Here is a 17,637-nt window from a genome sequence, read left to right on the forward strand (position 1 = left end):
ATTTTGATATGTTTATGGATATCTATCTGTTTCAAATAAAAATGTTACAACACCGAAATAATTGTAGCAAGTGCATTCTCGGATGTGGTGAAAACATGTCTGGAGTGTGTGCCCTGAAGACATCAAACCAGACTCAATAAATACGAGTTGTGCGCGCGCATCTATAAGCACAGGGGAGACCCGCGCCTGGTGCGTGCGCTCAGGTGTATAGATGGAGGTGGGGATGTTGGGATATGACGTCAACGGAGACCCGACTCAAGGCGGAAAGCAACGCCAAAGAAAGTTGAATAATAACCAGTCACCCTCGCCGTCGTGTGTTTTAACCTCGACGATTCTGAAACGGCACGCGCGTCAGGTCCGCGCTCATTAGCCTCTACCTCCGCTCGTGGAGCTGCAGCCTGGTCCGGGTTGGTTTTTCTGCGCTGTCGGTCACGCGCGGCACACGTGCGCATACGCACACTCGTAGCCGAGCATCACGAGAGAGGCAGAAGCAGCGGCAGCGAAAGACGGTTGTTGTTGTTTTTTTTTGGGGGGGGGGGGGGGGGACGGGGAGAGGGCGACGGGCTTCGACTTCGGCTGCTTAGTCACATTTGGCCGCGACCGGAGAGACGAAGTATGGCGCGACGGGTCGGGGAGAAACGCTGAGCGGGTCGGCGCGAGAAGACACTGCGAGGGAGGGAGGGGTGTACCGTTAAATCTGGAGTATATGATGCTCATTTGCTGCAGGCCCCGCCATCGTGAAACTGGATACCGACTTGCGGCGGATGGGGTGACCGAGCTCGCTGCTCCGCCGGGGAGGTCCCTGCCTTCGGACGTTACCGGGGTGGGAGCTGCCTGTGCCCGGTTCTAAAGGGAGGAAGGAGTGGCAAGAGGGAAAATGCAGACGGAGGAGGAGACGGCCACCGCAGAAGAGCCCATTTTGGAGGAAGGGTCAGGACGAGAGCAGGTAAGGACATTTGCTATGTGTGTGTGTGTGTGTGTGTGTGTGTGTGTGTGTGTGTGTGTGTGTGTGTGTGGTGTGTTTCTCTCCCTGGCTCCTCGTTTGCACGGTTGTCAATGCGCGGCTACAAAGAGTCCAGTTAGCTTAAAGTTGCGCATATTCTGCCCCTGCAAGAGCCACCTGCAGTGTTCCAGTGCTGGTCCCCCCCCCCCCCCCCCCCCCCCCCCCCCCCCCTTCCCAAACAACCCGTGACTTATCCATAATGTATGACACCCTGTGCAGACTATGCCCTGCTCCATGCTCTTTCATTGACAAACGTATCAAACGTAAGAAGTCACGCGCTATTCTCCGAAGCCCTTCAGGCTTTGCACAAGAGCAAGGGCACGGGACGGGACCTTGGCTCGTGAGGTGCACGAGAGGAGGCGGAGGTTTAGGTAAACAGTAGGGGAGGGCTTTCTAATACAACCACAGCATAAGATGTGATGCATCTCCCGGAAGAGATGGTTTAGTCGGTTTTGTTAGTATTGTAGAGCATGTTCATTTACCAGCTGACACTGAAGGGGTGACATCACAGTTTAGCCACACACACACACACACACACACACACACACACACACTCACACACACACACACACACACACACACACACACACACACACACACACACACACACACACCTTTCAGCCAAAATAACACTGACACAATGTGAATGGTGAGAACACAGAATGACAGGGATTTACTATTTATAATAGTGGGACATACCCACTCAAAAGTATGTTTCCCTCGATATCATCCACCTAAGCAGATATCTCTGTCTTTACACACACTTCCCCAACGATGCATCGACTACACCATCTCCTACCTCCTTCCTTACACATGCAGGGAAATGGCATCTTGTTGAAATATTCATGTTTACACATACAGTGTGACGCCATGTATCTGTCTCCCTGTTTGAAGGACACGTTTTTTTCTTCTTCTTCAGCACACCACCTTTGCTTCCCCGCCACCCCACCTCGCACACACTTTAGTACGTGACCCCCCTCCTACCACCTCCTCTACTACTACTCCATTACGCAGCATCATTCAGTCAAACGCGTCATCTTTTGTCATGAAAAACCAAGAGAAATGGAGAAGGCGCTGCGTGACAAAACCGTACGCAAAAGAGGCGGATAACTCAGGATGTATATTCTGACCACCATTCCCAGTTGCACTACTCAACATGATGACAATCTATACCATTAGAGGAAGAGCAGAGTTGTGTATGCATGTGGTCTAATTGTATAATAATGGGGCTAGACTGTAAAGAGGGAAGTGGCCAATATCTTCATCAGTGGAGTTTATTTTTTATTTATTTTTGCAGAGCAGTGTGTGTTGCAACGTAGGTACAAGTGGCGATGGGTCATGTGTCACACCAGGTACCGTCTTCTAAATGTGAGCTTCAGGGCTGCATCTGTTGTTTTTCGTTGCTATCTTTTCAGACTATTTATTATTCCATTGTTATTTAATGAAGTTCTTGTCTGAAATGTCAGAAAATGGCTCGAAATGTCCATCACAACTGCCGCAAGAAGCAGCAAACCCTCACATTGGAAACATAAGACTGGCCTAACTATGGCTAATACAACTTACATAATTAAGCGTCTGGCAGTAGGTTACTGGTCATTTATAGGTATAGAGTTTGTAAGCCTGTTAACTGATACCTTTCACTTTATCCCACCACTCTTGTCACACTACCATGTGCAGTGTAATGCAATGAATTCAGTCATCTATTCTCTGCCTCCATTAATCTCTCTCATCCTGCCCCCTTGGTCTCCTTCCTGTTTTAGCTTTGCCTGTCATGGAGAATACAGCTTCATCCCCCCCCCCACCTCTCTCTTTGACTTTCCCTCTCTAACATTTGCACACCCATGAGCAGAGAGGTCTGTTGCATCAAACCAAGTGATCCTAATTTCTTGGCACGTTTCGTCAGCAAAGAGTAACGAGAATAACAAGATCAGAATTAAGAAAAACATCCGTTGATGGAAAAGAAAAGAAGTGTATCTAACTCTCATTCTGACAGGAAACAATCTGCTTTATAGCATTTGAACTAAATGTGATATCACAAATGTTATAAGTGCCTCAACACACTGGACAAAAAAATGGTTTTCCACAAGAACCATAGACTGAGCAATCCTTATTGTCAATTTCTATAGAATCGTGCACACCTTAAATGAAGGTGTGCATACAAAAGTGAACACATCGGCACTTTTAATGGAAAAAAAGGCTATCACATCTAGTGTGGAGGCAGGCTGCAATAAAAAACAAATGATAACGGCACATAAAACCCGCCTGGCGTCGTCCATCATGAAGCCGGCCGACAATGTGAAGACCAGCCATTAGGCTTCGGTTTACTAACAGAGAATTTATGTTCCAAAGGCGATGAATAAGAATTACATTACAAAACAGGAGAGCAGCCGTTACGTAAATAACTGGTCTCCTAAGGAAAATATGTTTTAATGACATTCAAAGCTAAAACACACACAATTAACACTAATCTAGTTCACGCCTGTTGTACATCCCTGCTGACTAGTACACAAAGAGAAATAATGTCTCTATAAATAAGTAATTTGTGTACTTTAATTACACAACAGCTTTTTTCACAAGTGCTGATATTCAGTATAGCAACACTGGCTATAAATGTACCACTCTGCTTTACAGATGTTCTGAATTTATTGCTAATTTGTTCCTGAGACAGGTTCATAGAAAAGTCTAAGTCAGATTCATGATGTGTTCTTGAAGTTCCAGTTAAAAAGAAGATGGAGCATTTTTAGCCTCCGTTTTGTTGTATTCCCCACTGATATGGAATATTATGTACTGTATATATTAATGATACTGTAGTGTTTATTAATTTGTTTAAACATAATGCTTTCTAAAATACATCTTATGAAAATAATTATTAAAACGAATATTATAAATAAGATACAAATAATTATTTAAATTGAAATCCTTTATTTTGTGACCGTAGAACCGAAGAAAAAAACGCAATAATTAATGTGCACAGACATGTCAACAATCACAAAGACGAAAACATTGGCGAATGTCAGAATCTAAGAGAAAACTGCCAACGCGCTATTTAAGAAGACATTTCTTAAACATTTTAGGCCCAAAGACAGTTTGAAAAATACTGATCATATGAATAGTAGAATAGTCGTCACTTCTGTGGTTTCTGAGGACATTTTGATATTTCATTCCACTTTGGCATCTACAGCAATGTAACTGGCATGAATTCAAACTGGCGCATATGGCTGACTGCTGGTTCCAATGATATTTCATTTAGGTGACCCACATCTTACATGCGGATAATTGATGTTGGTGGATAATTAGTCTCAATTGAACACACTCTAAAACAAATCATTTGTAATAGAGCAGTAACGTTTTCAGCCTAGTGAGAGTATAATGACACACCAAATGATAACAGATGTAAGTGTTAGCATAGGTAGTAAAATCCAGACTTTGTAAATTGCTCTCCAATCGTGTTGAAGTGACACACCGTTTTTTAACAGTGATCTGCAGGCATCAGCAGCACATTTTCCTGCCCTCACTTCCTTACTTCATTTGCCACCCACATGCGAGGGTTGCTAATTATAGCTGCTCCAGTCACACCTAACCAACTGAATCAGTATGAGCAGAGGCACGGAGAGAGGGAGGAGCACACACATTTTCGACCGGACACATTAAAGGAAACATTTCTACACAGTGCGCAAGTGTAATATTCAGGTTATTAGAAAGTAGTGGTGCAACGGATCATAAAACTCACGGATCGGATCGGCACAAAAGAAAAAAAGGGAGCAAATATAACTTTTAAAGATCCCTGATCACGTTTCCTTTGCCGCTAATTCTGTTTTCCAATCATTGATGATGCATATTGGCAGATCCAGATGCCTTTGTTGTTTGAATATAGCAGCCGGTTGACAAGGCTCTGTATTTTTATTTATTTTTTGCCAGCGTACCAAGAATCATTTCAACCGCATTGAAGTCGGTGTGAACAATCACAAATTATATTCTACTTTGTTCAAGTAATGTTTAATTTTTAATTTTTTTTATAAAAGATTGTAATTTTTATGGATGAAAACAAATCTTCACATGAGAGCTAGTCTATTCTAGATGTGTTGTAAATAGGGCATACTGCCCTTTCTAATATCTATTCATTATGTTGTGAAAAGATTTCCTTCATATAAATGTATTTATTCAAATTTCTCACCAACGCTACATTTTACGAGATTACATGTGAACACATCATAATGTGTTATAATAGACAGATAAAAGCTTTCCGTGAACAGAGCCTGAACGCATCATAATGTAACTGAACAGAACCTTCATTGGTTGACTGCTAGCGACGCTGCCACCGTCCTGTCAAGTTGTTTACAACCTAACATTATCAAAGATCATCCATCCATCCATCCATTTTCAATACCGCTTATCCTCATTAGGGTCGCGGGGGCGCTGGAGCCTATCCCAGCTGACATAGGGCGAAGGCAGGGGACACCCTGGACAGGCCGCCAGTCCATCGAGGGCACATGTAGGGACATACAACCATTCACTCTCACATTCACACCTATGGGACATTTAGAGATCAATTAACCTGCAGCATGTCTTTGGACTGTGGGAGGAAGCCGGAGAGCCCGGAGAGAACCCACGCCGCCACGGGGAGAACATGCAAACTCCACACAGAAGGACCGCTCCGACCGGGAATTGAACCCGCGGCCCTCTTGCTGTGAGGCGACAGTGCTAGCCACTACACCACCGTGCAGCCCTATCAAAGATCAGTGACGAGAAAACCATGATTACATATTTTACTGGATATAGGCGGATAACTTACTTTATTCACACTTTATTTCACCCTACTTAGGATCGTGAATTGACAATGGTCTGTTATTGGTCAAATGGGTGGGAAGATTATCTTCACGTCGGTCGTAGTGAAGACAAAACATAGCCTGAGCTATTTCTACCATTTAAGCATAGTGTGAAATAGAACGAGTTATAAGAGATTTAGGTTTGACGTGTTCAAACATAAATACAAAGAGCCAGTAACCAAATATGTGGCGGAGTTGTTCAGTTACAGCACCACATTACAGCGAATGCTACGAGACCAGATTATAAAACAATGATTGAATTCAAAGACATTTACTGGCTGAAGCAAATCCTATTAATGACCAAGCTCTGTCAATTGCAGTTTGGGTAGAGGCAGCAAATGACTACAGCATGCCCAGGAGCTTCAGAGTCCAAGCGATGCTTCTTTGGAAACAAAGGTTTGCATGATACATGTCCAAAAACTAAACCTGTGGTCAAGGAGCCATGCCAGCTATGTGGCCTTTTCTTCAGATGGCTGGCTCTAGTGACTGTGGATGCTAAGGAATAGCATCCAGTCAAATCCTTGCCAAATGATGATGTGTTTTATGCAAATGCAAGTTATTAATGAAATACTAATGAAGAATTTGTCATGTAAATACCACCCTGCATTTGCAAGAAGGGCAGTGCAAACTTCAAGTATGACAAAAATGAAAGCCGACACCCTCCAGACTAGGCTATATAGATTTCTTTTCATAATGATTTCAGGGAGAGTAAGCTTTCCCTTTGATCTGTTACAGCCTGACACAAGAGCTGAAGCTTAACAGAGGCGGCTGAAATAGAAATTCATCATGACATGACCAAAAAGCTGCAGTATGTTGCACCAGGAGGTGTTGAATTCATTATAAAGTACCTGCTCGGCCCAAAGTGCATCCACCATTGGTCACTATTACACGAGTCAAGAGCCAGGAACCGACACTAGTGGGTAACCTTGACAGGAGAGAGTTTCTAATGGGACACTACCACAAACATTAGTCGTGCCCCCGTGTTGATGCTTCAAAACACACTTCAAATGTGTCAAGACGGAGGCATTTTAGCAAATTTGCCTCTGTACACATACGACATCCCTGTCCCAGGACCAGAAAAAACTCCCCAAAAAAACAGAAAATAACCTTTCACAGAGAAAAAAGGTAAGAAACCTTCAGGAGAGCAACAGAGGAGGATCCCTCTCCCCAGATGGACAGATGCAATAGATGTCATTCAATTCAATTTTTCAATTCAGTTTATTTTGTATAGCCCAATATCACAAATTACAAATTTGCCTCAGAGGGCTTTACAATCTGTACACATACGACATCCCTGTCCCAGGACCTCACATCGAATCAGGAAAAACTGCCCAAAAAAAATAAAGTACAGAATGAACAGCGTTACATAAACACATTACATGAATATAACAGAAATGTATGAATAATGAGTAGTAGGCATTGACCAGACCTCCACAATCCATGAAACAGAAGGAGGAAGAGAGGAGGGGGGGGGGCATCAGCAGGCAGGGGGCAGGAGGCAGGAGGCAGGGCACAAACCTCCACATGGACTCGAGGACAAACTGGTTGGATATCGGTGGTCAAAGGTCACTTTGACCTCACGAAACACATTTGTGGCCATACCTCAAGAATTATGCCAATGTCACACACATGTGTTATAATGGGATAATGATGAAGGGATGACGTATGGGACCGACATGGCTACAAGCTGCTACTTGACTGAATACCATGTATTGGCCACAGCATGACCGATCCACAGTAAATACATTTTCTTTGTCAATTCCTTCATTGAAATCCTGTGCTCTCGTCATTATTAACATTCGTTCAGTCGGAGTTGTTGCACTCAAAAACTTAAATTAGTGCTCACATTCAAATGATCCCAGTGAGTCCCACATAGTGACGTATACAGATTTAAAAGGTAAGGGTATGAATTGGTATCGGGATGAAAGAAGTTGGATATGCGCATCCCTAAAAATACTTATTACATGGGCAAAGGGAGTTTTAGTTATTTATGGGCTGCCTCTGCTCTATGATAGAGATTCAGTCTGCTGTTTACTATACCGTTTGATTACGCTGTATGTGTGCATTGTTATTGGATGTGGAACTTGACCTTCTATTAGCTACTGTGCAATAATTAAAATGGCCCCTCTGGTCTCTCTCATCGAGCAAAGTCCTATCACTGTATACTGCCTGCATTATTTCATAGTATACACATCATAAAAACAGTTTACCCTTGACTTCATTGTACTTTACTCTACTTTGTGCGGGGTCACTGTAGGCCCACTAGTTTATGAGCATCTGCAGGCGCTCCGTGTCCGTGACGGGACATTTCCGTAGGTCTGCTCGTTACCCGTAGGAGAGAGAGAACTGCCCGTATTGACAAATAGTGATTGGCATAAGTGCATAGAGGAATAATTTGACTCCTGCCTTTCCTCTCGCTGTAGGCACACAACAGCTGCAGAGACTTGAGATAGAAATGTCAGCCGAGGCCATGCAGGTTCTTTTTTTTCCTTTTATTATTTCGGTTGAAAATCCTCTCTCTTTTGGCAACATTCATTTTCACAAGGTAACAAGAAAATGACAGGAGAGAAAAGGAGCTAGCAAGACAAAATGAGACCGACAGAGCAGGAAATAGAAGGAGGAATTTTGATATCCCTCTCTCTCTTTCTCCCTCTCTTTTTCTGTCAATTTGCCCCCTTTTCATATGTGGATTCAGGAAAGGTTCATGACCGTTTCCGTGTCTCTCTCACGCTCCTCGTACACCCTCTCCCTCTCTCTACACTCCTCTTTTATCCCAATCAATCCACTTAGAGACAGACTTTCAGAGAGGATGTAACAGAGGAGACGTGTCGGTGAGGACGAAAGACGAGGAGACAGCGGGGTCGGGATTGGAGAGTTAATGCTTAGGAGGTGGGAGGGAAGGATTCGGGGAAGGAGAAAGAAGGTTACGTAAGGAAAGGAAGGAGGATGTGGAGATAAAAGGCAAACAGAAGGCAATGTTTTGGCTGTTGTGTGCAGTTGGATGTTTTGGGGGGCTTTCACAGATGGATGATGGACTGGTGGAGTGTAGGCTCCCTTCACGCTTCCTTGCACGACTTGCCCTTGACGTACAGTGAAAAAAAAAAAAAAGACAGTGTGTCGCAGCCAGCCGTATATGCTAGTGGATAGCAAATTACGGCTGTATTGAAGGAGTGAGAGATAAGGGAGGGGGCATAGCTATGTGCTGACAGGACAGGCATACTTGGCTGAGAGGAGGAGAGGACACTGGTGTCATCCCATCTTTCTTTTCTTTTCTTTTTTCATCATCTGCTTTGTTGCTCTTTTTCCTTGTCGCATTCAGTGCGAAGCAGAGTATAGTAGCATGGAGAGGACGCGTATGGTCACCAATAAACAGTACAAATATATATCTCACCTGTGTTTCCCCCATCTCTTTTTATCTTCGTATGACATACAACATACGTAATACGCAAGCTTATGTCTTTTGGCACAACTCCTCAATCGCTCCCTGCCCTCCATTCCTCCCTCAACCACGCACACACACACACACACACACACACACACACTAACAGACACATTTTAAGCAGCAGTGGTACGTGGCTGGAGTGGAGTCAGTTTAGCTGGAGAACAGTCTAGAAGTATCGTTCTCATTTAAATTATTCACATAGTCGCCGCCGGCCCGCATTACAATGCTGAGAACGTGCATGATTCCGTGTGTGCGTGGTTGGAGAGAAGAAGAGGGCCATCTAATGCACACGTGTATGTTTGAGTGCACTGTAATATGATGTCTTCACAGTGCAAATGAGGCTGTGTGCACTTAGAGAGAGGCCTACACTGTGTGTGTGCGTGTGTGTGTCTAATATGCAGCACTTATCCTTTGATGGGTGAGGGGTAGTTTAATGCACTCCATAGTTCAAGACCTCAGCTTACACACTTGCTCTGAAATACATCACTGTTTACCAAACGGGAAGATTACGAGTATTGAAAACTCACTTGGGGGGGGGGGGGGGGGTCACCAGGTATACCGAATCTGTGTTTCCTCTATGGCAAACATTTACTGTTACCACCTGTCAGACATTATGAAATGTTAACACTGTGAAGCGTACTGCATTATTTATTGTTATCTTGTCTTTGAACATGAGATCGTAGAAATGTGCCAAATGTAGTGGCACATTTCAGACTGGTTTCACCACATTTGGGGCTTATTTTAGTGTTGGAACAGCTTGCCATACATGTTACACATACCTCACAGCCTTAGGAAGAGATAGAATTAGTAAGAAGTGACTGTAATTGGAAGTCAAATTTTAAAGTAATAATAATAACTTCATTGTGTAACATCTCAAGTAAGTATCATTCACATTGAGGCTAACTGGTTAGTGCTCAAAATGCACAGCCATGTCTTTGTGAATATGGGGTTGTACTTAATGTTAACGTCCACATACAAATGTGTTCACAGTGACAATGTTACCATTATGATGTTAAGCAGGTGTAATGTTTACAATCGTAGCGCGTGTTAGCATGCTGACATTTGCTAATAGGCACTAGTAGAGTGCTAAGAAAGTAGTAGGACGATGGGAATGTCATTAGCTTTGCAGGTATTTCATACTAAACATTTATTAAAAAGTTACTGGACAAATTCATATTTTGACTTGGTGATGGCGCTAGACCAAAGTCCTCAGGATTCCTCCTGTGAGGCATGTGATTGTCTGTACCAAACGTCATGGCAATCCATCCAATATTTGTAAAGACATTTCACCTAAACCCAAAGGCTTGAGGGAAAGTCAGAGGATCAACTCAGTCATTAGGAACTTGAATGTTGGTGAAAACAGCAAATCCATCCAATGGTGTATATTGATGAATGGCTTGTGGAGTGTGCAGCCAGTAGCATCTTAACATCTATTCTCTCCTGTCCGTCTGTTTCCACAGCAACGGCCAGTGCAACAGTCTCTGGCCTTCTCCCTGTGTCGGGAGTCCCACTGGAAGTGCCTCCTCCTGACCCTCCTCATGTACGGCTGCTTTGCCACGCTTGCCTGGTGCGCTCTCTGTCGCGTACCCGTCCTCGGCTCCTCCTCCTCCGTACCTCTCGGTGCTGACGACGATGCCACCTCTGCAGCCTACTACAGCGACATCCTGCACCTGGAGAGTCCGTGCTCCAGCGGCTACGTCTACATCCCCCTGGCCTTTCTGGCAATGCTGTATGTGGTTTACTTGGTGGAGTGCTGGCACTGCTTCTCCAAGACGGCAATGTTGGCTCACGCTGAATTCCAGGTCCGTGTGGAAACCCGGTTTAGCATTGAACACCAACACCCAACATACTGTGGAGTCTAATGCTGCAATAGGAGTCTAGAAATAGGTCTACGACCTTGAGCTAAACAGGAGAATCTGTTTACTCATTGAAACTTGTTCAGCGTGTCAGGAATTGTGTCAGCAGAATTGTGTCAGCAAAATGCTTTTAAAAGGTTAAATAAATATAATGATTCTGATGTATTAAATGGCTGCACAGACAGAAATACGCTAAATATTTCATGCAGTTTAATCCGAAAGTTTAGCACTTCACAAAGAGAGAAAAGTATTTTGATAAACTCTGTTTCCTACTTTCCTAAAATAACACTTGCCCACTCATATAATGAGCTGACCTGGGGGCATCAGTCTGTTCTAGCCTGCTGTGTCTGTTATCAGTAATTCTAGGAGCACATTGCTCCAAATGAAGAGTGGTTACTCTTTGTCTTTGCTACGTGCCACTGCCAAAAAACTCAATATTGGTTGTACATTCGTCCAGACGGTCAGGGGCACATATGTGAAACAAACCTTGGCAGGGACTTACTTACACCAGATTGCACAGACTTAACAATGCTGTTTGCAAAGAATAGGAACTTAATTGTTCTGCTGGTATCACCATTGTAAGAACTGCTCTGGCAAGGTTGCATCTTTATATTTTATATTTTACATTTTTAACCGGTTTGTTTTTAACCGGTTTGTTTAGAAAGAAGAATATGAATTTTACTAGATGTATTATTCCTTCATTCTTTGACACAGGAAGTGTACGAGCGTGTGCAGAGACTTCAGCAGGCCACACCCTGCATTTGGTGGAAGGCCATCAGCTATCACTACGTGAGGAGGACCAGACAGGTGACGAGGTACCGCAACGGAGATGCATATACGACCACACAGGTGAGGGGAACGCTCCTTGACAGACGTACTTCCACTTGCTGTCACGCTTACCCGTTTCCTTTTCATGCTGTTCCTCGTTACACATCAAAACACCAGTTATCATTTTGTAAACTTTTAAAAATAACTGCTATGCAAATCTTGATTTCTCCTAGTGAAATATTGCGGGGCTGTGTGCAAACAGCTGTGTGCAGTAAGACAGATATAATTATATTAAGTAACCATGCTTTATTGATGATGAACAATATCTGACTTGTCCTAAGATGTTTAAACGTCTCCCCAATGACTCGATTCTTTCTTTCTCTCACATCCCATCTGTTCTCCTTCTTCCCTCCTCAGGTCTACCATGAGCGGGTGAACACTCATGCCTCCAGTTCAGAGTTTGACTACGGCCGCTATGGAGTCAAAGACGTATCAAAGGAGCTGCTGGACCTGCAGCGGCACCCTGCTGTCCGCCTCCGTTTCACCAAGTGTTTCAGGTTAGACACCCACCACTAACCACCACTGGTCAGATTTGTGGTTGTAAACATGCTCATAGTATTTATTTGTGTGCTCTTTAGCTTCTCAAGTGCACGTGCAGAGGCTGCCTACCTCACCCAGGTAAGATATGATACAATAAAACAATATATGTCATAGTTAATTCTGTTCTTTTTATCTCTAAAATGGGGAAAAATAAAGACCAGATTACAAGCTGTTATCTTGTAATTAATTGTTTCCCCCCCTTTTTTGAAACAATCGGGCCTTTGATTGTAGGCAGAGACCAAAGCAGGCTTCTTATTTCGAGCCAGCAACCAATCATTTTGATTTCTATCTGGAATTACAAGTTTCGCTGGCAGATTTAGCTGTAGCTAGCCCGGTAATTAAAAAAACATTAGTTTGTAGAAATCAATGTCTCCAGCAGGTGACTTTTTAAAGAACTGGTTATGAAACAGTCTCAATTTAATACTGAATTATGACCTAAATAATGTTTACAGACATTTTTTGAGAACTCTGTAAAATAGTCGATGGCATGGTCAGTTCTCACTGACCAGGCCCGGCAAATCGGGTAATAAAAACACCCTGGATTTGCTAGCTGTGATGGAGATTTTTTTTCCATAAACTGTAACCCCACAAACTAATTAAGTAAGTTAAAGACATGCTCCTTGGCTTTGAAAGTCCCGCTCTGTCAATGGTTTTGTTTCTAATTTATTTCTTTCTGTTATTTACAAGCGAGCGCGCTTCTTCGGGGAGAACGAGGGTCTTGACGACTACATGGAGGCCAGGGAGGGAATGCACCTGAAGAACGTGGATTTCCGTGAACATATCCTGGCGTTCCCGGATCCGGCTCACCAGCCCTGGTTTTCTCGGCACAGGGTGTTCTGGCTGGCTTCTGCTTTCCTCCTGTCGTGGCCGCTCCGGGTCGTGTCAGAATTTCGCACGGCATATGTCCACTACCATGTGGAGAAGCTGTTCGGGGAGGATGAGGATGGTGGCGGAGGAGGCGGTGTTGGAGGGCCTGGTGGAGGGGGAAGAGGTGATGGGGTTGAAGGAGGGACCGAGAATGGAGTCCGCCCTGGAACTGGTCTAAATGGGGCGAGTTACAGAGCCATCTCTCGGGTCAACACGGTGGACATGACAGAATTGGAGTGGCACATTCGCTGTAACCAACAGATGGTCCCGAGCTACTCCGAAGCCCTCCTTATGGACTTGGACATGGGCGGGGGGACAAACCCTACCGCCTCTACACCCATCTCTGGGCCAACAAGCTCCACCCCCAGCCAGGGGTCCAATCCACCTTCTCTTGCTCTGCCCGTTGTGTTCAACTCGGCTTACCTCCTCCAGAGCTGCCCCCGATGCCGGAGGACCACATCGAGTTCCAGTCTTCCCTCCAGGCTAAGGGCCCCCATGGGAACCACCGCCCTACTGAACGCTACCGTGGCAGGAATCAGGGCAGCAGGGCAGGGAGGTGGGGCTATCGGGGGAAGGTTGGTGCTCAGTCGGAGTGGATTCTCCCTCGGGAGACTTGCAGGAGGGCGCCAGAACAACCTGTTTCATTCAAGAAGCATGGGAGGGGGGCTGGGAGGAAGTAGGGAAGATGGAGCAGGAAGTGGAGGGGGAGGTGGTGGAGTAGGAGGAGGAGGAGGAGGAGGAGGAGGAGGTGGAGGAGGTGGAGGATTTCTTGGTTTAGGTTCAAGACAAGACAACGAGGAGACAAGAGGAGTGCTTGAGGGAGAAGGAGATGACGAAGAGGAGCAGGAGGAGGAGGAGGCGGTGAGGAGAAGAGAACAGGGAAGAGGTGGCAGAGAGAGGGATGAAGAAGCAGAGCAAGACAGTGGAGGGGGTGGCGAGGTCAGGGAGGGTGATGGGGGAGGAGGGAGGGACCGTCCTCCATCCTACCAGGACGCATTCTTCTTTCCCGTCCTCATTATACACGGAGAGGAGAGCTGCCATGCCGGAGATGACATGTGACGATCATAAACGCAAACATCAAGAGCAAGAACACATGGGCAGAGGCCGAGGGAGATGAAAGAAGGCACCGGACACAAAGGAAAGAGTGGATCACAGAAGAAGCGGATGAGAGGAAAATGAGATGCAATGAATGCGATGAGAACAGAATGAGGTTGAAAGGAAATAGTTTGTTGACGGCAGAGCAGGAAGAAGACAGGATTTAGTCAGAAAAAAAGCAAAGGAGGTAAGAACAGACAGGATTACCAAGGAAACGGAGGGAAAGGGCAGTGGTGGTGATGGAAGGAAAACGGGGGCAGGAGCGCATACTGTAAAAAAAAAAGAACACACACTGATTCAGAAGGACATGAGAGCAGATAGGGAGAGCAACAGCGAGATAATACGCCTTTGAAAATATGAGCGCAGTCAAGACGATCCTTGAAATTATAGACTTTGGTACGCAGAGACTGTGAGAGGGAGAGGGGACCGATCGGATGCTTAGGAGGAACGGAAAGACAGAAAACATGGGAATGTCTATTTCCAGATATATCTATGCAAGACCAGGAGTGGGAGGAGTAACAAGTCTGAAGATAGCAGCTTGGAGAGCAGTGGAGAGACTCCAAACCAGCTGAGTGGTAGTGGGTATTTTTTTCAAAAGAAACAGAGGTGGAGGGATGACAAAAAAAACAATGTTAGTTTGAATGCTTGAAGCTTTGGTTTTGATCAAATCAAAATACATGGAAGAAGAAAAACAAATGGATTATTAAAAAAGACAAAAGATTGATATTTCAGATGAGGGAAGGAAGAAACAGATCAGACCACAAAGGGTTACAAAAATGCAATGTAGAGAAGTAGAGCGAGAGAAACAAAGACATGCTTCTGTCAAGGTAAATGTAAAAAAAGAAGGAACGTCCAAGAATATTGTAGCACAGCACAGAAACAGTAGACAAAGAGAAGAAGTAGAATACCAAACTGAGTATGACGGCTCAGATTACACTAAATCTTGTTTTCCATCTGACGGAGTTCTCCAAAAAAAAGATCAACTCAAGAGGAGGAGAAAGAAATAAGACAACATATAAAAACTCTTAGCAGCAATCCTGACCGCCACTTTAATCAGGGAATAAAAAAAACGCCCAAATAGTTTCCCAAAGTAACTTTTAAATCAGACGTGTCCCAACGAGGTGTTCCCTTACAACTTCTCACAGCGTTTGGCCAGCAACCGTAACGGTAAAGCAAGAACGGATATTCATCGATTTCCTTCCTCCTCTTCACCCCTTACTCCGCCATTAGCTTCCGCACCACTCTCCACCCATTACCGATATGGACTTGATAGAAAAAACTGTAAGATGACGGGCGATTGCTTCCTCTTCTACTCCTCTTTTCCCCTTGCTCCAATCTGCTCTCCTCCCCTCCATTTTGCCACCTCTTCTGTTCCCCTCCTCCCTTTTCTCACTTCTCTCTGCACTGAAAACCACAAGGCGCAAGTGCAGAGGTGTAATTCTGAGCAACACATTTGTTTTTATTTTAATTTTTAAAGCGCTACTAGTTAGATGCAACGTCTTCTTTTTTGTTGATGCAATCATCACAATTCACTGCATTCGTCATTACCTTCTCCTTCTTTTCCTCTGCCATCCTCTCTCCTCTTCTGCTCCTCCCTTTCCTCTTTTTAAAGTGGTGGTGATCCGTTTCTTCATCTCAGCTCACTCCCACATAGCTCATCTCCTCTAGACGGAGCTTTCTCCTCCCGGATCACATTTTATGAATCAGAGAGTTTCCACCTTTTTATAACGTTTATTTGTATTTTCTTGACCTCTCGCCATGTCTGTATATTGTCAAAGAAACAATGCGTAAGAAATGCGTAAGGAAGACCAAAAGATGTAGACAAGACTGCCCACACAAAGTAAGAGTCAAACGTTTCGCTAATTTCCTCCAGTTATGCCTGTGTAGTGTGCTCTAGTTGTAAACAGTTGTACCCAAAGATAGGCTTGCACAATACAAAGGAAAACAAGTTACAATAACCAGTAAACCTCCTTCCTCCAATATCAGTATACTATATATCACAATACTGTATGTGTTTAGGCATGAAGAAAACACTCTTATCTCATTTATGTCCATCGTGTTGGACTGCATGGGACGTAAAAGAGCTGTCAAGCTAGGCTGGCATCCTCCAAATAAACAAAAAAAAAGAAGAAGAAAAAAAAAAACATACGCACGTGAAGAAATCCGACTTTTGATTGCTTTGTGCAGACAACGAAATTTGCTGATGAGAACTTAGGACGTTAAAACGCAGCCAACCACGTGATCACAGTGGTCGTCAGCCCCGTGGTGGAATAAGTGGCCCGATTGTGCCGCGCTGCTACCTCCTCCTCTTGAAGAAGCACAGAGTTAGTAACGGTGCTCTCGGAAGCATCGCCTCCCTGTGAAATGTGTAAAAGTTAGCCGGCATAGAGAAGCATGTAACTTATTATCAGCCACTGTGCAGGAGCCACTAATTAAAGGCTGTCTAGCTAATGTGTTTTGCCATTGCTCAAAAAGCAGTGATCCAGTCCCCATGAATTTAGATCATTTAGACAAAGAGTCCATAAGGATGATCTTTATCCTATGTAGTGAGGTAGTTTTTCATGGAGGTTCAGTCCAGGGAGAGACAATTGGCATAGACAAGCCAACCATCAGTGCATATATTTGACAAAGCACACTTTAGCTCCAGTAGCACGAAGCAGTGACGGTAGTTAGCTGAATCTTTTTCCTGCATAGTGCCCTTCACATGTTGGATGTTGGAGGGGTCTCCCTCGGTCTCCATCTGCTGTACTTCGGGCACGGTACTGAAAAGCACACTTACTGACTGAGGTTGGAAGGAGAAATCTCTCACGCGAGGACTTTCCCTGACTACTATAGAGCAAAAAAAAAAGAAAGAGAAATGGCGAGGAGATCCACATGTCGACGAAACGTTCACAGAACTATGGATGTTGTAACGGCAACGTCCATCCCTGGATTCAGCAGAGACAGCAGGATAGAAGTAGAGCACGAGTGCTGACCTGGTTCAGTGTACGGGACACGCGCGCACACACTCTGACACACACACACACACACACATATACTGATTCTGGCTCACAGATCTTCGCTATCTTTGAGGGACAAGCTGAAATGGGCACAAGCTAACTCATGGACGGAACAATTCCATGGAAGAAAGTGGACAGAGAAAATGAACAGCAACAAGGACAAGTGAGTCTACTTGACAAC

The 17,637-nt window shown here is 44.5% G+C and overlaps 1 protein-coding gene across 1 annotated transcript; it reads left to right on the forward strand.

The window, feature by feature from the left end:
- Nucleotides 1-157: 157 nt before the first annotated feature.
- On the forward strand, nucleotides 158-16,566 carry LOC117747855 (transmembrane protein 151A). Its single transcript, XM_034557352.1, has 6 exons — nucleotides 158-946; nucleotides 10,732-11,073; nucleotides 11,842-11,976; nucleotides 12,313-12,452; nucleotides 12,534-12,573; nucleotides 13,183-16,566. Exons 1-6 carry the CDS (start codon nucleotides 878-880, stop codon nucleotides 14,419-14,421), a joined length of 1,965 nt encoding a protein of 654 aa, XP_034413243.1. The 5' UTR covers nucleotides 158-877; the 3' UTR covers nucleotides 14,422-16,566.
- The last annotated feature ends 1,071 nt before the right edge of the window (nucleotides 16,567-17,637 follow it).

The sequence above is a fragment of the Cyclopterus lumpus genome, chromosome 18 (assembly GCF_009769545.1).
Source record: "Cyclopterus lumpus isolate fCycLum1 chromosome 18, fCycLum1.pri, whole genome shotgun sequence".
Classification (NCBI taxonomy): Eukaryota; Metazoa; Chordata; class Actinopteri; order Perciformes; family Cyclopteridae; genus Cyclopterus; species Cyclopterus lumpus.

Coding starts and splice junctions, on each gene's coding strand:
- LOC117747855 (XM_034557352.1), top strand. CDS start 878: ATGCAGACGGAGGAGGAGACGGCCACCGCAGAAGAGCCCATTTTGGAG. Junction 11,074..11,841: donor TGGCTCACGCTGAATTCCAG/GTCCGTGTGGAA, acceptor TCTTTGACACAG/GAAGTGTACGAGCGTGTGCA. Junction 12,453..12,533: donor CGTTTCACCAAGTGTTTCAG/GTTAGACACCCA, acceptor TGTGCTCTTTAG/CTTCTCAAGTGCACGTGCAG.